Source organism: Procambarus clarkii, chromosome 63 (assembly GCF_040958095.1).
Source record: "Procambarus clarkii isolate CNS0578487 chromosome 63, FALCON_Pclarkii_2.0, whole genome shotgun sequence".
Classification (NCBI taxonomy): Eukaryota; Metazoa; Arthropoda; class Malacostraca; order Decapoda; family Cambaridae; genus Procambarus; species Procambarus clarkii.
Genome location: NC_091212.1, coordinates 29,290,124 through 29,307,729, shown reverse-complemented (window position 1 = coordinate 29,307,729; position 17,606 = coordinate 29,290,124). Strand labels below are relative to the sequence as shown.

The 17,606-nt window shown below is 48.9% G+C and overlaps 1 protein-coding gene across 2 annotated transcripts in view; it reads right to left on the bottom strand.

The window, feature by feature from the left end:
* The window catches only part of LOC123769435 (putative fatty acyl-CoA reductase CG5065), a 57,791-nt gene extending 43,532 nt beyond the window's left edge, over positions 1-14,259 (bottom strand). For both annotated transcript variants that reach the window (XM_045760534.2, XM_045760535.2), the window contains exon 1: positions 13,892-14,259. In XM_045760534.2, the coding sequence (XP_045616490.1) occupies positions 13,892-14,092 (201 nt within the window). In that variant the 5' untranslated portion in view covers positions 14,093-14,259. The remainder of the gene's footprint in view (positions 1-13,891) is intronic.
* Positions 14,260-17,606: the final 3,347 nt, after the last annotated feature.

Genomic DNA, 17,606 nt, shown 5'->3' with positions numbered 1-17,606 from the left:
TGTTATGCTAATAGGCCTACTGGCTACCTTAGTGGCTCTACATTATATATATTTTATGGCTCTACATTATGTTTAGTGGCTATACACTTGGGTCTATTAGTACATGTTCTTTGCTAGGCCTACGATTGTTAAAAGTTTGAATGTTATTTTCGGCCTTTTAATATAGCATACAACGAACTTTTAGGATCCAACATTAAATATTGATAAGTGGACCACATTGTTGCTGTACGTACCGTCATAACAGGAGGACGCTCTCTAATCTTCTCTATAGACGAATGTTTTGGTGCGTCACACACTTTCCTTTTCCTTCCGAAAAAAAGACGCTTTTTGGAACAGACTGATGTAGATTGTGTCATAGTCTACCTATCAATATATAGTTATAGAAGGTACATCTATACCTTCTAAATATTTATATTTAGATATTCGAGCAACATTTTGACCGTATTCAACACCCTGGTGATTTGCAGTTGCAGTCTGATGTTGAGATAAAACCTTGTGAGAAGTGATTAGTAGAACCTTGGAGTGTTTGGTTATATGGTGGCCGGCGTCTGTCAGTCCACGGTAGACACTTGGTAGGTAGATTTTGCGGGGAGAGGGGTGGAGGGGGCGAGTAGGGAATGGGGAGAGGGGTGGAGGGGGCGAGTAGGGAATGGGGAGAGGGGTGGAGGGGGCGAGTAGGGAATGGGGAGAGGGGTGGAGGGGGCGAGTAGGGAATGGGGAGAAAGGGAGGGGGAGAGGACTGTGTTTTGAGAGCAGCAGCAACAACCAGTTTCCCGGTCTGGCTGGTGAAGAGTTAGCCCCAGCTGTCGGCCAGGGAGAAACACTCACTCTCCTGGCACACACACGCGCGGAGGCACATGCACGCGGAGGCACATTAGCGGGCACCTGCCTCGGACCTTAGAACAATCAGACTTGGCATCGATAACAAGCAGAGCTCTGCAAGACCTTCATATCCACTCATGATTCTCTTCATGTGAATTATTCGAAGAAATATATTCGCATAGTGACACCGTTAACAGAAAAAAACTACAAGTGATCAGAAATGACATCTTAATTAAGAATTGTATCGTGACAACAGTAGCCATACGAAACAAGACATTGCAGACCAGACGCAACAGGGACTTCTGCCCAGAGGTTGCATCAACCCAATAATTAACAGTAATCAACCAATAACATTAACCCAATAATTGGGTTGAATTAAGACCAACCATGAAGTCTTGTGACTTACAATGAAGGGACGTGCCACAAATGAGGACTTTCATGAATATACATCAAGGAAGAATGACATGGCATGCAGATACTGTACTTTGAAGCATTCTTTGGCTGCAGGTACATCATCTCCACATTTACTGATCAGGCTAGATTACATTAATTCTGCAAGGTACAGGTTAATCAGAAGGACCAAGGTTTGCACCCACAGGCCACTGATCACATGGCACTAATGATAACCATCCTGTCAATTGGGATTTCTTACCTTTTGATTGCTATAGTTCGATACCCTATGTAACCCTTCATATAATTTAGAGTAGCTGCAGAAATACTGATGTACCTAAATACTGTAAATAAAAATACTATTTTAACTCACGGATAGTGAACAAATGCATATACTAAATACGATTCCTTGGAATTATATTTAACACGTACCTATTAAATGTGTTGTAAACATTTTAACATATAAGCAAGACTTGGCAACTTAACTACTAACGTATATAAAATGGCTTAAATTTTTAATTTAAAAAAAAATCTGTACATTTTATTTGATATTTCCATATTTGAGATGTGAAGCGAAAGGTCAGTCAGGAGAAAGTCATTAAAGTACAGGCATTTTAAAACTAAATACAAAATAGCTCTGGCTATTAGGCAAAACCGTCTTTGCTTATTAGACCTAGTAATACAGTTCTACTTTAGCTTACTGAAGATGTTGGCCTTCCCGACAAGTGTCAACTGCCCAGATAACGTGATCATAATCACGTAGCCTCGTGTACTCCAGTTCTCTGGAGCTGTCCTGAGTCAGTCCTCACAGTGCTGGCAACACTCTTTGTATTCTTTTTGTAGTCTCCTTTGTCTATGTTGAGGCTCAGCGCTGACACTCAATATGACAGGATGGGCGGCATACGTGTCTTGTTCTTGTTTAGTGCTTGCTTGCTTGTTGGTAGGTTGGTTTTCCTAGTTTCGCCTATGTTGATTATAGTCTAACCTCTCTAGTTGTCACTCCGGGCAGAAAATGATGAACTAAATTGCCCGAACCTAACCTAACCAATTGAACCTAACCTAACCGATCAGAAAACGTGAATGTTTGCGAGTCGCTGTATCTATCTATAGTACATCATATTTTGTCCGCTGAGGATTCTGACATCAAAATGCGATGTATTATTCGCGAGGGCGGGCCGATTCATGTAGGCCTCCGGTGCTAGGCTAGGAGTCCACAACTGTGACTCCTCTCCTTGCTGTGTATGGGAACCCTCTCCCCATACCTCGGGAGAGTTCAGGGGTGTCCTTATTCCTAAGCAGTATGTCATTATCTATAATTTATCAGACCTGATGTATCGTCGCCATTCTTCGACTATTCCTGAAGCCATCAAGGTCGTCCTGTACAGTTTTGCAATCTTCACGTATTCAAACTTTTTTTATTCACATGTGCGTAAATTACACATGAGTAATGGTGGGGGATCAAGTACCGACCCTTTCAGTATTCCCTTACAAGTGATACTCCACTGCGGCTGTTTCCCCTACAGGTAGGCGCTGCTCTCAGTCAGTCCAGTGTTTCCCCTACAGGTAGGGGCTGCTCTCAGTCAGTCCAGTGTTTCCCCTACAGGTAGGGGCTGCGCTCAGTCAGTCCAGTGTTTCCCCTACAGGTAGGGGCTGCGCTCAGTCAGTCCAGTGTTTCCCCTACAGGTAGGGGCTGCTCTCAGTCAGTCCAGTGTTTCCCCTACAGGTAGGGGCTGCTCTCAGTCAGTCCAGTGTTTCCCCTACAGGTAGGGGCTGCTCTCAGTCAGTCCAGTGTTTCCCATACAGGTAGGGGCTGCGCTCAGTCAGTCCAGTGTCCTCTTCCTCGTTGCTTTTTGAGTGGAACTTTTTCCCAGATATTTTCTTAACAAACCAAAGACCTATCCTCCCCTTAATTGATTTGTTGGTGTTGCCGTCTGGCGGGCAGACGCACGCACGCACGCGTGAGTGAGTGAGTGAGTGAGTGAGTGAGTGAGCGAGCGAGCGAGCGAGCGAAAGTTCTTGTGAGGCAGAGTGGTGAGAAACCTGGTGTTGCAAATGTCGGTCAGAAGGTGGGCCGCGGGCCGTGGTTATATGGGTCACTGCCGAGGTCCAGGACACGCGCGCGCGCGAACATGCACACGCAAATACACGCAAAACGAACGCATGTGCACAGTTATCACTACCAATTGCTGTTGCACTTTCCTCCGTCCAGGAGCGTCCACAGACTGACTCGCACATAATCCACGTGTCAATTGCAACTTTTCCCCCTTGCACCAACCACAACACACTGCCACCCCAAGCCCACACATTCCCGTCTAATTCCCCCTTCCTCCCCCACACCAAGTAAGCCCATCGCCACCCCCCCCCCTCTCCCCCCACATAACAGTCCGCCTCCTCCCACCTACCGCCACTTAAAATATTTAGAGCATTACCGGTGGGTAATCCACTCTTTACAACGCATTTAAAACTAATTGTGAAAACTTTCCTTCCACTCGTCCTTCCCTTAACCACCGGCAGACTCCTCTCCCTCGGTTAATTTGATGCAATGATACCAAGACTGGTGCCCCTTTGTCTCTGGAGGTCCGGGCCTTTCCTCTCTAACACTTACACATGAATCTACAAAACTGCTGGAGGCCTTCTGACCCAAGCGAGTCACTTCATTAATATTCATCGTACGTACGAATTTTTTCTTAAATTTAGGAATTCTGCCAATTGTGAAGGTTTTCTGTTGTAGTGTCTTACTGGGAGCCAGGCTACAAACGCCACACACATACACACAAATCTCAATAACGTGATGTAATTTATATTACGAGCGCCTGGCAGCAGGGTGGACAGCTCTTCGGATTCAGAGTCCTGAGGTTCCGGGTTCGATCCCCGGTGGAGACAAATGGGCAAAATGTTTCTTTCATCCTGCTGCCCCTGTTACCTAGCAGTAAATAGGTACCTGGGAGTTAGATAGCTGCTACGGGCTGCTTCCTAGGGGTGGAGGCCTGGTCGAGGACCGGGCCGTGAGGACACTAAGCCCCGAAATCATCTCAAGATAACGATACAAGGCATCTGGGAACATCCCGTGCGTGGGTTCGAACCCTCATCACTGCCCTTGTGGATTTGTTCATAAGCTACAACTGTCTACTGGAAAGAGGCAAGAGCGGTCGTACTTATTCCCGAAAGGTTTGAGAACTACTGCCATGTTAAAGGTGAAAAAGTGGTCTGGGAAGCCGACTTGGCGGGATGGTCAGGCATGAGACGGTCTCAGAACACCTGGCCTGCTGGGACCACTACCATGGTCACCCTTGTTCACGTGATTGTTGCTTCTTTACCTAAATGGGGTTCAGTATGTATATATATATATAAACTGCCCATCTCCCGGGTATCTATTTGCTGTTGGGTCAACAAAGAAGCACAAGGTGAGAGAAACCTTGCCAAATCATTTCTGTCCCGCCCGGGGATCTTCAATTGCACGTCGAGAACGTTGGCCGAAGTCCGACGAACTACCGAGACCCAGCCTGCAGACAAGCGCACATTTCTCCTGTGTGATCTGGCTATAACATGGGTGGTGGTGGTGGTGGTGGGATGGATAAGCTTACGGGCTATTCGTGCCCGTGCCACCTCTTGGGTGGCTTAAATCTTCATCAATCAATGTAGAAGCTTGGTGTGTGTGCCGCCGACGTTATGGTAAACTGTGTGCCTGGGGGACACTACTAATATACTCCATGGTACGTTTCTCTAATGGCTTTTGGAAAGTGGTTTCCATTCACCATGTAATGCCCAACTGGTTCATAACAAAAAATTTGGCAGAATATTCTTACACCAACTCTGCAACCTGTCTAGGTCCTTCACGAGACATGTCGTCATTAGCAATTGGAAACAAGTGATATTTATGATATTTATGATCTTAATTCCCCTTCCCCCTCCCCCCCACGAAAGTAATTTATATTATACATGCAGGAATAACACGAGGCCCAGAATACAGTTGACTGGTTACCAGGAGCCGACCAGATTTACCGTTATCCCTCACTCCCTCCTATAGCCTAAGTACTCTTAACTTCACAACTTCTCTCGTTACTTCTGGCAATCTCTAGCCTGCACTGTGGTCTCTTGTGAACCGTGTCAAGCCATTCAGAGTCCATATATGCAGTCTGCACAAACCCTTAAATCAGGTGTTGCAAAGTTATAGGACGAGGCTGGTAGGAGCGGACTACGGCGTTGGTGTTATGAGAGCGGTGCTGCCACCTCCCGGGAGTAGAGTTGTGAATAAATACAATCATAGGCTTCATTAATCTTGCGTATCGGCGGCCAGTGTGTAAATCCCGGATGCTACGCTCTGTCCACAACCACTAGCGGAGGATGACGAAAGCAAAGTGAGAGGGATAAATTACATTAGGAAATCATCGAACTTAAGCACATATTACCACCACTCCAGAAGTGAGGAACGTTCTGCCCACAACTTTCCAGCTGTCGGCTGTTTAAGGAACTTTTAAATTCCGGCAAGTATCTTAAGGTAACATCTTTGCTTCCTATAGTAGTCTAGTTTACAGTTGGCTACAATAATGTTACCTTCAAATTCATTTTTGTAATCTTCATATTGAGACATCAGATTTGAGAAGCTTATGTATTGTCTCAATATATAATATTCCATCGCTGTACTACTGCTAGTTTGATCTTTAATGTTCTTAACTTCCGTCAAACATGGCTCAATTACATGAATGTCCACTGGACCACTTACAAGTTGGTCCAGTGATACATAATGGCTCGCGGTACTTTACTTTTCAACTAATCCCTACACATTTCTTGGCGTGTAGACCATGTGGGCTCGTGCTGAGCTGCTGTTCCTGTCCTCCTCCCAGGCGTGTGTGTCGCTACGTGTTACTCCACACACAGTGCCCAGAATGTGTCTGGAACAGGTGTCTGGCATGAAACTTCCCCGAGCCTTCAAGCTTTCGGTTGTCAAGGTCATCATACACGATATTTAATGTCTGATGTCTCTAAGAATTCCATGATTAAAGAAATTTGGCAAGTCTCCTTAACAGGCGTTCACCTTAGCCAGTAGTTGCCTTGGAGTTTTCAAAAGACGAGTCCGCAGTGAACACTTATTCAGAGTGAACTGGTTGGTGAGAACTAATCTTAAGGAGTTGCAAACTCCCATTACGCGAGGGGTTAAAGGAGGGGGGGGGGGGCGGGGACTGGAAACTAGCAGTGAGGGGAGGGGGGTGGAGGTCCAGGTGGGGTAGTGAACTGGTCAGTGATGACTTAGAGAAGAGTGGACTCCCATCGCAATAGCCGCATTTCATCTTCCAGTACACATTTGAAAACTAGAAGATAGAGTATTTTAGCCTAAAATTAATTCAGAATGAGTATCCGATCACTTGTGCAGCCTACCCACGTGCGCCTGGCCCCAAGACAGTCACCAGCGGTTACCACATTCCAGCCCCAAAATGATGACAAAATTCAGTAACATTGCGGCCAGGGTGAAATAATTGACGATGCTCGGGCCATGGAGCCAGCAGGCCAAGCTGGAGGTTTAGGCACACGGGTTTAGAAAGTTTCAAGCGTGTAAGAGGTAAACATTTCCCGGATACTGCAACACATGCTCCAGCCTTGGCCTACACAACCCTCTACCTCAGCCCTCCTGTATTCATGTAACTCACATGTGTGCCATGTGTGCCATGACTAGACCATCACCCCTGGGCCTAGCACACCGTTATGAATGGAGAGGACGCGAGGGCAGCCAATGGGATTGCTCAAGGTACAGAGTGCTGGTGGAAATGAACCAATGAGAGAGAGACTTCACACGTGACCAGAATGAATGAATGAAGCGTCCTGGGGTAGGAAGACTGTGTAAAGTACAGCAAGCGGCCCACACACAAGTGCGAGACGGGCGCCCCAACACAACATTCCTGGTCCTGCATTCCTTCAGCCTAACATTATGACACAGGCTACAAACATTCATAACTGCCATTAATAAAACAGTTTACACAAATAATATTTAATATTTAAAATTAAATATTTAAAATTTAGTATTTTTAAATTTTTAGTACGCTAATTAAAACGTATTTTCATATCATGAGGCGATGAAGAGATGAACTCAAGTTAGGTGGTACATCAATGTTTCGAACACGACGTGAAGAACGAGTGAAACTTCCTCGTGCCTGCTCCTGTGACCCCCCCCCCCCACCTAAAGTGCTGCCCCCTTACTCGCGTGCTACTCCGTACCACGCTCAAAATACATGGATGCAAGGCAAGCATTACAATGGGCCTCAAGGTTCAATGGCCATGGACCTCTCCGGTTTGTTGACTATTACACCGCGTCAGGCCGACACTGCCTCATCCCACCCGCTGGTACCCCGTGCCCTGGGTACTGGGGGCTCCTCCTGGCCTGTCTTGGGTACTGGGGTACTGGTCTCATCCCCCAGTGGTACTGGAGGTATGGCAGGTGGGGAGGAGGGCGAGACACACGGCCCGAGTGACAACTTCTCCCACAATATAATACTTGTAGCCTTCATAGACCGAGATAACGTGCAACATGAGCACAGCAACTATTAGTGGCCCAGTGATACATGTGCACTTGGACAACTCGGGGGGGAGGGGGGGGTTGTGCGGAGACGGGGGTGAGGGGGGAAAGGAGACCGGGGGGGTGTTCAGGAGGACTGAGGGAGAGGAGACCGGGGGGGATGTGTTGTGGAGGACTGAGGGAGAGGAGACCGGGGGGGATGTGTTGTGGAGGACTGAGGGAGAGGAGACCGGGGGGGGGTGTTGTCGAGGACTGAGGGAGAGGAGACCGGGGGGGGTGGAGGACTGAGGGAGAGGAGACCGGGGGGGGGGTGTTGTGGAGGACTGAGGGAGAGGAGACCAGGGGGGGGGTGTTGTGGAGGACTGAGGGAGAGGAGACCGGGGGGGGGGGTGTTGAGGAGGACTGAGGGAGAGGAGACCGGGGGGGGGTGTTGAGGAGGACTGAGGGAGAGGAGACCGGGGGGGGGAGTGTTGAGGAGGACTGAGGGAGAGGAGACCGGGGGGGTGTTGAGGAGGATTGAGGGAGAGGAGACCGGGGGGGGTGTTGTGGAGGATTGAGGGAGAGGAGACCGGGGGGGTGTTTTGGAGGATTGAGGGAGAGGAGACCGGGGGGGGGTGATGAGGAGGAGGACTGAGGGAGAGGAGACGGGGGGGGGTGATGAGGAGGACTGAGGGAGAGGAGACCGGAGGGGAGTGTTCAGGAGGACTGAGGGAGAGGAGACCGGGGGGGGTGTTGTGGAGGACTGAGGGAGAGGAGACCGGGGGGGTGATGAGGAGGAGGACTGAGGGAGAGGAGACGGGGGGGGGGTGATGAGGAGGACTGAGGGAGAGGAGACCGGGGGGGGAGTGTTCAGGAGGACTGAGGGAGAGGAGACCGGGGGGGGGGTGTTGTGGAGGACTGAGGGAGAGGAGACCGGGGGGGGGGTGTTGTGGAGGACTGAGGGAGAGGAGACCGGGGGGGGGGGGGTGATGAGGAGGACTGAGGGAGAGGAGACCGGGGGAGGTGTTGTGGAGGACTGAGGGAGAGGAGACCGGGGGGGGTGATGAGGAGGAGGACTGAGGGAGGGGAGACCGGGGGGGGTGTTGAGGACTGAGGGAGAGGAGACCGGGGGTTGGTGTTGAGGAGGACTGAGGGAGAGGAGACCGGGGGGGTGATGAGGAGGACTGAGGGAGAGGAGACCGGGGGGGAGTGTTCAGGAGGACTGAGGGAGAGGAGACCGGGGGGGGGGGTGTTGAGGAGGACTGAGGGAGAGGAGACCGGGGGGGGGGTGATGAGGAGGAGGACTGAGGGAGAGGAGACCGGGGGGGGGGTGTTGAGGACTGAGGGAGAGGAGACCGGGGGGGGGGGGTGTTGAGGACTGAGGGAGAGGAGACCGGGGGTTGGTGTTGAGGAGGATTGGGGGAGAGGAGACCGGGGGGGGTGTTGTGGAGGACTGAGGGAGAGGAGACCGGGGGGGAGGGGTGTTGTGGACTGAGGGAGAGGAGACCGGGGGGGGGGGGTGATGAGGAGGACTGAGGGAGAGGAGACCGGGGGGGGGTGTTGTGGAGGACTGAGGGAGAGGAGACCGGGGGGGGGGGGTGTTGTGGAGGACTGAGGGAGAGGAGACCAGGGGGGGGTGTTGTGGAGGACTGAGGGAGAGGAGACCGGGGGGGGTGTTGAGGAGGACTGAGGGAGAGGAGACCGGGGGGGGTGTTGAGGAGGACTGAGGGAGAGGAGACCGGGGGGGGGTGTTGAGGAGGACTGAGGGAGAGGAGACCGGGGGGGTGTTGAGGAGGACTGAGGGAGAGGAGACCGGGGGGTGTTGAGGAGGACTGAGGGAGAGGAGACCGGGGGGGGTGATGAGGAGGAGGACTGAGGGAGAGGAGACCGGGGGGGGGTGTTGAGGAGGATTGAGGGAGAGGAGACCGGGGGGGGTGTTGTGGAGGACTGAGGGAGAGGAGACCGGGGGGGAGGGTGTTGTGGACTGAGGGAGAGGAGACCAGGGGGGGGGGGTGTTGTGGACTGAGGGAGAGGAGACCAGGGGGGGGGTGTTGTGGACTGAGGGAGAGGAGACCGGGGGGGGTGTTGAGGAAGAGGACTGAGGGAGAGGAGACCGGGGGGGGGGTGTTCAGGAGGACTGAGGGAGAGGAGACCGGGGGGGGGTGATGAGGAGGAGGACTGAGGGAGAGGAGACCGAGGGGGGGGGGTGATGAGGAGGAGGACTGAGGGAGAGGAGACCGAGGGGGGGTTGTTGTGGAGGACTGAGGGAGAGGAGACGGGGGGGGGTGATGAAGAGGAGGACTGAGGGAGAGGAGACCGAGGGGGGGTGATGAGGAGGAGGACTGAGGGGGACGAGACCGGGGGGGGTGTTGAGGTGGAGGACTGAGGGAGAGGAGACCGGGGGGGGGGTGTTGAGGAGGACTGAGGGAGAGGAGACCGGGGGGGGGGGGTGTTCAGGAGGACTGAGGGAGAGGAGACCGGGGGGGGGAGGAGGAGGACTGAGGGAGAGGAGACGAGGGGGGGGTGATGAGGAGGAGGACTTGAGGGAAGAGGAGACCGAGGGGGGGGGGGTGTTGAGGAGGACTGAGGGAGAGGAGACCGGGGGGGGTGTTGAGGAGGACTGAGGGAGAGGAGACCGGGGGGGGGTGTTGAGGAGGACTGAGGGAGAGGAGACCGGGGGGGGGTGTGGAGGAGGACTGAGGGAGACGAGACCGGGGGGGGGTGATGAAGAGGAGGACTGAGGGAGAGGAGACCGAGGGGGGGTGATGAGGAGGAGGACTGAGGGAGACGAGACCGGGGGGGGTGTTGAGGTGGAGGACTGAGGGAGAGGAGACCGGGGGGGGGGGTGTTGAGGAGGACTGAGGGAGAGGGAACCGGGGGGGGGTGTTCAGGAGGATCTGAGGGAGAGGAGACCGGGGGGGGATGTTGAGGAGGACTGAGGGAGAGGAGACCGGGGGGGGGGTGAGGAGGAGGACTGAGGGAGAGGAGACCGGGGGGGGGGTGTTGAGGAGGACTGAGGGAGAGGAGACCGGGGGGGGGTGTTGAGGAGGACTGAGGGAGAGGAGACCGGGGGGGGGGTTGAGGAGGACTGAGGGAGAGGAGACGGGGGGGGGGTGTGGAGGAGGACTGAGGGAGAGGAAGGAGACCGGGGGGTGGGTGTGGAGGAGGACTGAGGGAGAGGAGACCGGGGGGGGTGTTGAGGAGGACTGAGGGAGAGGAGACCGGGGGGGGTTGTTGAGGAGGACTGAGGGAGAGGAGACACTGAAGGAGGGGTCACAGCTATAGTCTAGGACACTAGGTGAAGACATCTCCCCATCCCAGACAACACTCTACACTGACATTACAGCAAGTGAACGACCCCCATTTATGGACTAACAGCCCGCAAGACGGCAACAACCAGCACTATAAAGGCAATACAGATCAATATGCAAATTATTAGTAAACCTCGGCCCAAGGCAACACAAGCAGGAACGTTCCGTGCATACTGTCCACACTTTAATATTTATGTTTTATTAACGAGTATTTCAGTTAGGCATCGCTAATCTTAGGCTAATTATCTCTACACGTGGCAAAGTCCTATTTTTAACGTTTTAAGTAATCTTGAATCCGTCTTGTTATGCAGGTAAACTGTATAAACAAGCCAACAAAGAAAAACACAACATTAGAGAAGGTAGGAGAAAGAGACGAGGAAGGCTAGCACCTTCCAGAGCGAGGTCAACCCGACTCATGAATGGCAATTAACATTGATAAAACCTTGCCGACCTATGCTCAGAGCTGGCAAGGCAAACGGGCAAAGGAAAAGTAACATTAAAAACAAGACAGGAACAACCCAGGACCTCGGTTCTCATCACCCAGGAAATGAAAGTCTCCGAGGATACAGAATCTCGTACCAAAGAATTACCAAACGTTCAACAATTTTAAAACTAACCTAAACCAGCCTAACAATACATATGATTTTAATCTGAAAGAGCGTAGTCGAAACTTCGATTGGACCATTCCCAGTCTTCAGTCTCCGACTTTTGGCCAGACAATCTGCTTCATAAACCCCACTTTACTTCCCGCATAATCAGGGAGGGAGGAGAGACGCTAAAACTATTTGTACATGTTCGCAAATTGAAGTCGAGTGACCAAATGAAAAGCCTGCCACAGATTCAGTTGATATAGTACACAGTATATCTAGCGTCCATTAACTGGAAAAAATATTAGCCCTAAGATTAAGACCAAACCATGATCACAGTTAATTATTTGCTCTCGTCAATCCTAAATGACATGGGCGCACGGACCAGTGGCATGCTATGGGCATATTGATATGTTTAATAAGGCAGAGCTTCTACCCAGATTAGTTCTAGGTTTAGACAGGCTACGTTGAACGTTCAAAATTGTAAAAGAAATTTGTACAATATAAGGGATCTTGTTCAATGGCCCATAGGTACCCTCCTTATGAATATAAAAAGATACAGGAAATAAACATTACAGGAGGTCACATCCAGTTCTCAAACGAATGTATATAGTACGATATGTACCCATGAACATTACAAAAGGCCTACTTGGCTTAGCTATTAGATAAATCTCAGAGGCATTTCAATAAGATACCTGTCAAATTCTAAAACCCCATACGAGGAAGAAATCAAGACGTCAAAACTGGGTGTCGGCCAGTATAGCAGCCTGACGTAGCCTCTGCTGGCCGTAGCCTAGCGCCACTGGGAAGCATCAAAGACTTACATGTGCTAAACATTTGAACAATTTGCGAGTAACGCCGAGAACGTTACTTCCCAGGTTCTTCCACAATTCAAAACTTCCCGCGCTAATATGATGATCATATCCGGTGACCGCGTAATAAGAACAGTGACTTGACAACTCTGTAAATCACCCGAGCTGCCAAGATGAGGCTGTATAAAGGTCTAAAGACTGGATAGATACATGGATCTGACCAACTATTCTAAAGGGACCCGTCTGGTATTTATCAGAACCAGGGAGACACAGGCTCTATACTATTACCCCCCCCCCCCCCCCCAGCAAAAAAGTTTGTTTGAAAACTAATTTTGTTAATGACGTCAGTGAATAAAATTTAAGTCAAATGATCACTCAAATTTGTTGATTAAAGACCTAACAAGCATATTGCTCTGGTTAAGCTGACCTATGAGAGCAACATCAAGGACTTTTCAAGCAGAGCAGAACTTATTTATACCAAGTCGCAATACATAGCCTCAAGTCAGCCAATAACTCACTAGAAGGTCAACTAGATAATTAATACATTTGCAGGACTTTTACTGAAAGTATACTCTTCAAATCACCAAGCCTTCCTTGCAACAGATAAAGGGAAACGCCATAATATAATATTGCATGGAAGAGAACCAAGACCATTTTTTACGATACAAACCGAGGCGCTCAGTTGGTAGACTGGCTCCCTTCCACTGGCGTGATCACCACTTTCACTTGTGTGTAGGGATCATCAGGCCCCAAGCTGCTGCTGCTGCTACTCACACTAGACACAAACTTCTAAATATCTTACAAATCGAACTAACATACCCAGCCTACAGCAACACTGCATTCATATAGTCTTAAGCTGAAATTTAGATAGAGTAAGCACTCGAAAGTGTACATTCACGTAAACAATGCTTATCATACGATGCTGAAACTTTATACAGGGTAGAGTGAATGGGTAACATACATTGATTATCTTGTCTCGTTACAAGTTTATAACAATACAGGGAACCGCCCCCCCCCCCCCAATAAAATGATCTTCCCCAGAACAAAACTACCCAGGGACCCCACCTTGGTACCACTGGGGTTATACTTAAAAGTAGCCAATACAAGTGATTTTATGTAAATACCACAAGCCTCGTACGCCAGTAGGCCTACTGGATTATTACCTTATTTGGGCCACAGTCTACTGCAGTGTTCTTTATACTACTTAATTTGATTTAGTTTATTATGCACCCGATACCATGGGCGGTAGTTGTAAGATGATAAAAGCACGGGAATAGAATCCTCAAACTGGTTTAGCCAAGCATTCGTTAAGAGAAATAAAGAGAAGTATGTGTGGGAAAGTTAGTAGAGCGAGTGGTAATGTGGGGAGACTGCATACCTTAGACTAGAACACCATGTGTTACTAGGTCATCGCCGCCGCCTACCTACCTACCATCACAAGAACAAATCCCTTTACCACCGGCCACGATGGCCAATCCTTACCTGGAAATTGAACATGTCGTCGAGGCGCTGGTTGACGTCGACGCCTCGCTTGGGCCGCATGAGCAGGTAGATCCTTCTGATGTTACATGCTCGAAGTAGTTTCTCCACCAGTACCTTTCCCATAAAACCTGTTCCACCAGTGATGAAGATTGTCTTATTTCTATACCATTCTGTTACTTCGCTGTCACCTAAACCCGACATCGTGATTTATGAATACCCTCACACTTAGCTCTTGAGAGAATACACTAAGCACGGGTGATATCCCTCAAGGAAGTGTTCGAGTGTCCAAAGTCACACGACGTCTGCCGGAGCACGCAAACGACCACCTCCCTCGTTCACTCCTTCACTTCAACTGAGGTTAGCGGGCTGACCGTAGAGGACTCGCTTAAGCCACGCCCCCTCACGCCACGCCAACCAGTCACACTGCTCGCCTCCCGTGGCGTCACACCCTAGCCAATCACACCACCAGCCACCCGTGACGTCACAGCCACACTTGACCCTTTCTCTTGCAGCAAATGAAAGTGACAGGTCAGTCGATTATATGCGTCGTGAGGTAGCCAACGAAAAGATCACTTCACTATCCCCACCGGCAGTAGCAGTAGAGAGGAGGAGGAGCGCGCGGCGGGCACCACTACCAACACTTTCTCCACTTTTTTTCCACCTCCGCCCTTCGTAAAGCTCCCATCAACCCACCAATTATGTCATCATATTATCTAACACCGATGCCTTTCAAGTAGTAAATAAAAAAACAATGCCTCTTGGCATACTGCTATGTTCCAACCTCTCTCTCTCTCTCTCTCTCTCTCTCTCTCTCTCTCTCTCTCTCTCTCTCTCTCTCTCTCTCTCTCTCTCTCTCTCTCTCTCTCTCTCATATATATATATATATATATTTTTATATATATATATATATATATTTATATATATATATATATATATATATATATATATATATATATATATATATATATATATTAGTGAGTGGAAGGCGTGTTAGAGAAGTGTTGAGAGAGCTCCACGGTCACAGGCAGCCTGCCTGGTGTGTATAACACAAAACACACCATGACTGTGACGGTCAAACCCGCCACAAGCAGCAACAGTTGACAGCATCACTCAGCACTCCACTGTGGCTCCGTCAACCACATGGCGGCTTCTTAAACTAACAAACTGGATAGCTTCTTTACACATACACTGAGCATGAAGGCCATAACTGTATTACCACCATGTATAACCCCATCCAGTCATGTATAACCCCATCCAGTCATGTATAACCCCCCCCAGTTATGTATGACCCCCCTCCAGTCATGAATGACCCCCTCCAGTCATGTATATCCCCATCCAGTCATGTATAACCCCATCCAGTCATGTATGACCCCCTCCAGTCATGAATGACCCCCTCCAGTCATGTATAACCCCATCCAGTCATGTATGACCCCCTCCAGTCATGTATAACCCCATCCAGTCATGTATAACCCCATCCAGTCATGAATGACCCCCTCCAGTCATGTATGACCCCCTCCAGTCATGAATGACCCCCTCCAGTTATGTATGACCCCCCTCCAGTTATGTATGACCCCCTCCAGTTATGTATGACCCCCTCCAGTCATGTATGACCCCCTCCAGTCATGTATAACCCCCTCCAGTTATGTATGACCCCCCTCCAGTCATGAATGACCCCCTCCAGTCATGTATGACCCCCTCCAGTCATGAATGACCCCTCCAGTCATGTATGACCCCCCCCAGTTATGTATGACCCCCCTCCAGTTATGTATGACCCCCCTCCAGTTATGTATGACCCCCCTCCAGTTATGTATGACCCCCTCCAGTCATGTAATGACCCCCTCCAGTCATGAATGACCCCCTCCAGTCATGAATGACCCCCTCCAGTCATGAATGACCCCCTCCAGTCATGAATGACCCCCTCCAGTCATGAATGACCCCCTCCAGTCATGAATGACCCCCTCCAGTCATGTAATGACCCCCTCCAGTCATGTATGACCCCCTCCAGTCATGTATGACCCCCTCCAGTCATGAATGACCCCCTCCAGTCATGAATGACCCCCTCCAGTCATGAATGACCCCCTCCAGTCATGATTGACCCCCTCCAGTCATGTAAGACTCCCTCCAGTTATGTATGACCCCTTCCAGTCATAAATGTCCCCTTCCAGTCATGTATGACCCCTTCCACTCATGAATGACCCCTTCCAGTCATGTATGATCCCCTCCAGTCATGTATGACCCCTTAAGTCGTGTATAATACCCTCCAGTCACGTATAACAACACAATTTTGTACAACCCTCTATTCCTCCTTAAGAAAGCAATCGTCCAGTGTGTTATATATGAAAAGACCTTACGAGACACAGGTCATCCGTCTAGTAAGGCTCCTCTCACCTCCCTGACGCTCTAAATAGTTGTTGTTGTTGTTTTAGATTCATCAACTCGAAACAAAAAGTTACAATTACCACGGGCTATAGTGAGCCCGTAGTGGACTTACCTGGCACAGGAGCGAGGCTGTGACTGTGTTAGTTAAGCTCTGGTACGCAGCTTGTCTTCATCCTGTTACTAACCTATGTGTAATCTACCACTAAATATGGGTCATCCCTCATGGAATCTAATCAATAAGCTCGTTAAATAAAGGTCTCTTCAGATGAGCTGAGGTAGGATTGCACCTCTTATTAGCTTGTAGTTTCACAAGGAACATCCTAATGAACCGTAGTCTTAATTAAACAAATATATATGTCGTACCTAGTAGCCAGAACGCACTTCTCAGCCTACTATGCAAGGCCCGATTTGCCTAATAAGCCAAGTTTTCCTGAATTAATATATTTTCTCTAATTTTTATCTTATGAAATGATAAAGCTACCCATTTCATTATGTATGAGGTCAATTTTTTTTATTAGAGTTAAAATTAACGTAGATATATGACCGAACCTAACCAACCCGACATATATATATATATATATATATATATATATATATATATATATATATATACACATATATATATATGTCGTACCTAGTAGCCAGAACGCACTTCTCGGCCTACTATGCAATGCCCGATTTGCCTAATAAGCCAAGTTTTCATGAATTAATTGTTTTTCGACTACCTAACCTAACTTTTTCGGCTACCTAACCTAACCTATAAAGATAGGTTAGGTTAGGTTAGGTAGGGTTGGTTAGGTTCGGTCATATATCTACGTTAATTTTAACTCCAATAAAAAAAAATTGACCTCATACATAATGAAATGGGTAGCTTTATCATTTCATAAGAAAAAAATTTGAGAAAATATATTAATTCAGGAAAACTTGGCTTATTAGGCAAATCGGGCCTTGCATAGTAGGCTGAGAAGTGCGTTCTGGCTACTAGGTACGATATATATATATATATATATATATATATATATATATATATATATATATATATATATATATATATATATATATATATATATATATATATATATATATATTAATATAAATTCTATGGCAGGACGAATAGATTAGACAGGATGTAGAAAAGAAGGACAGACTGCATGTTCCTAGATTGCTAGAGAGCCTTCGCGAGTTAAAAGAAAGCCAAGGTTAGGCTACGGTGAACCAGATGATTAAACGTTAAAAGCCGGAGCCCAGAAGTGGAACACAGTCGCCACACACTCAGCAAGGTAGGCATGTGCACACACGGTTAAGATGGGAACTTTTATTACGTCACGGGAGATTT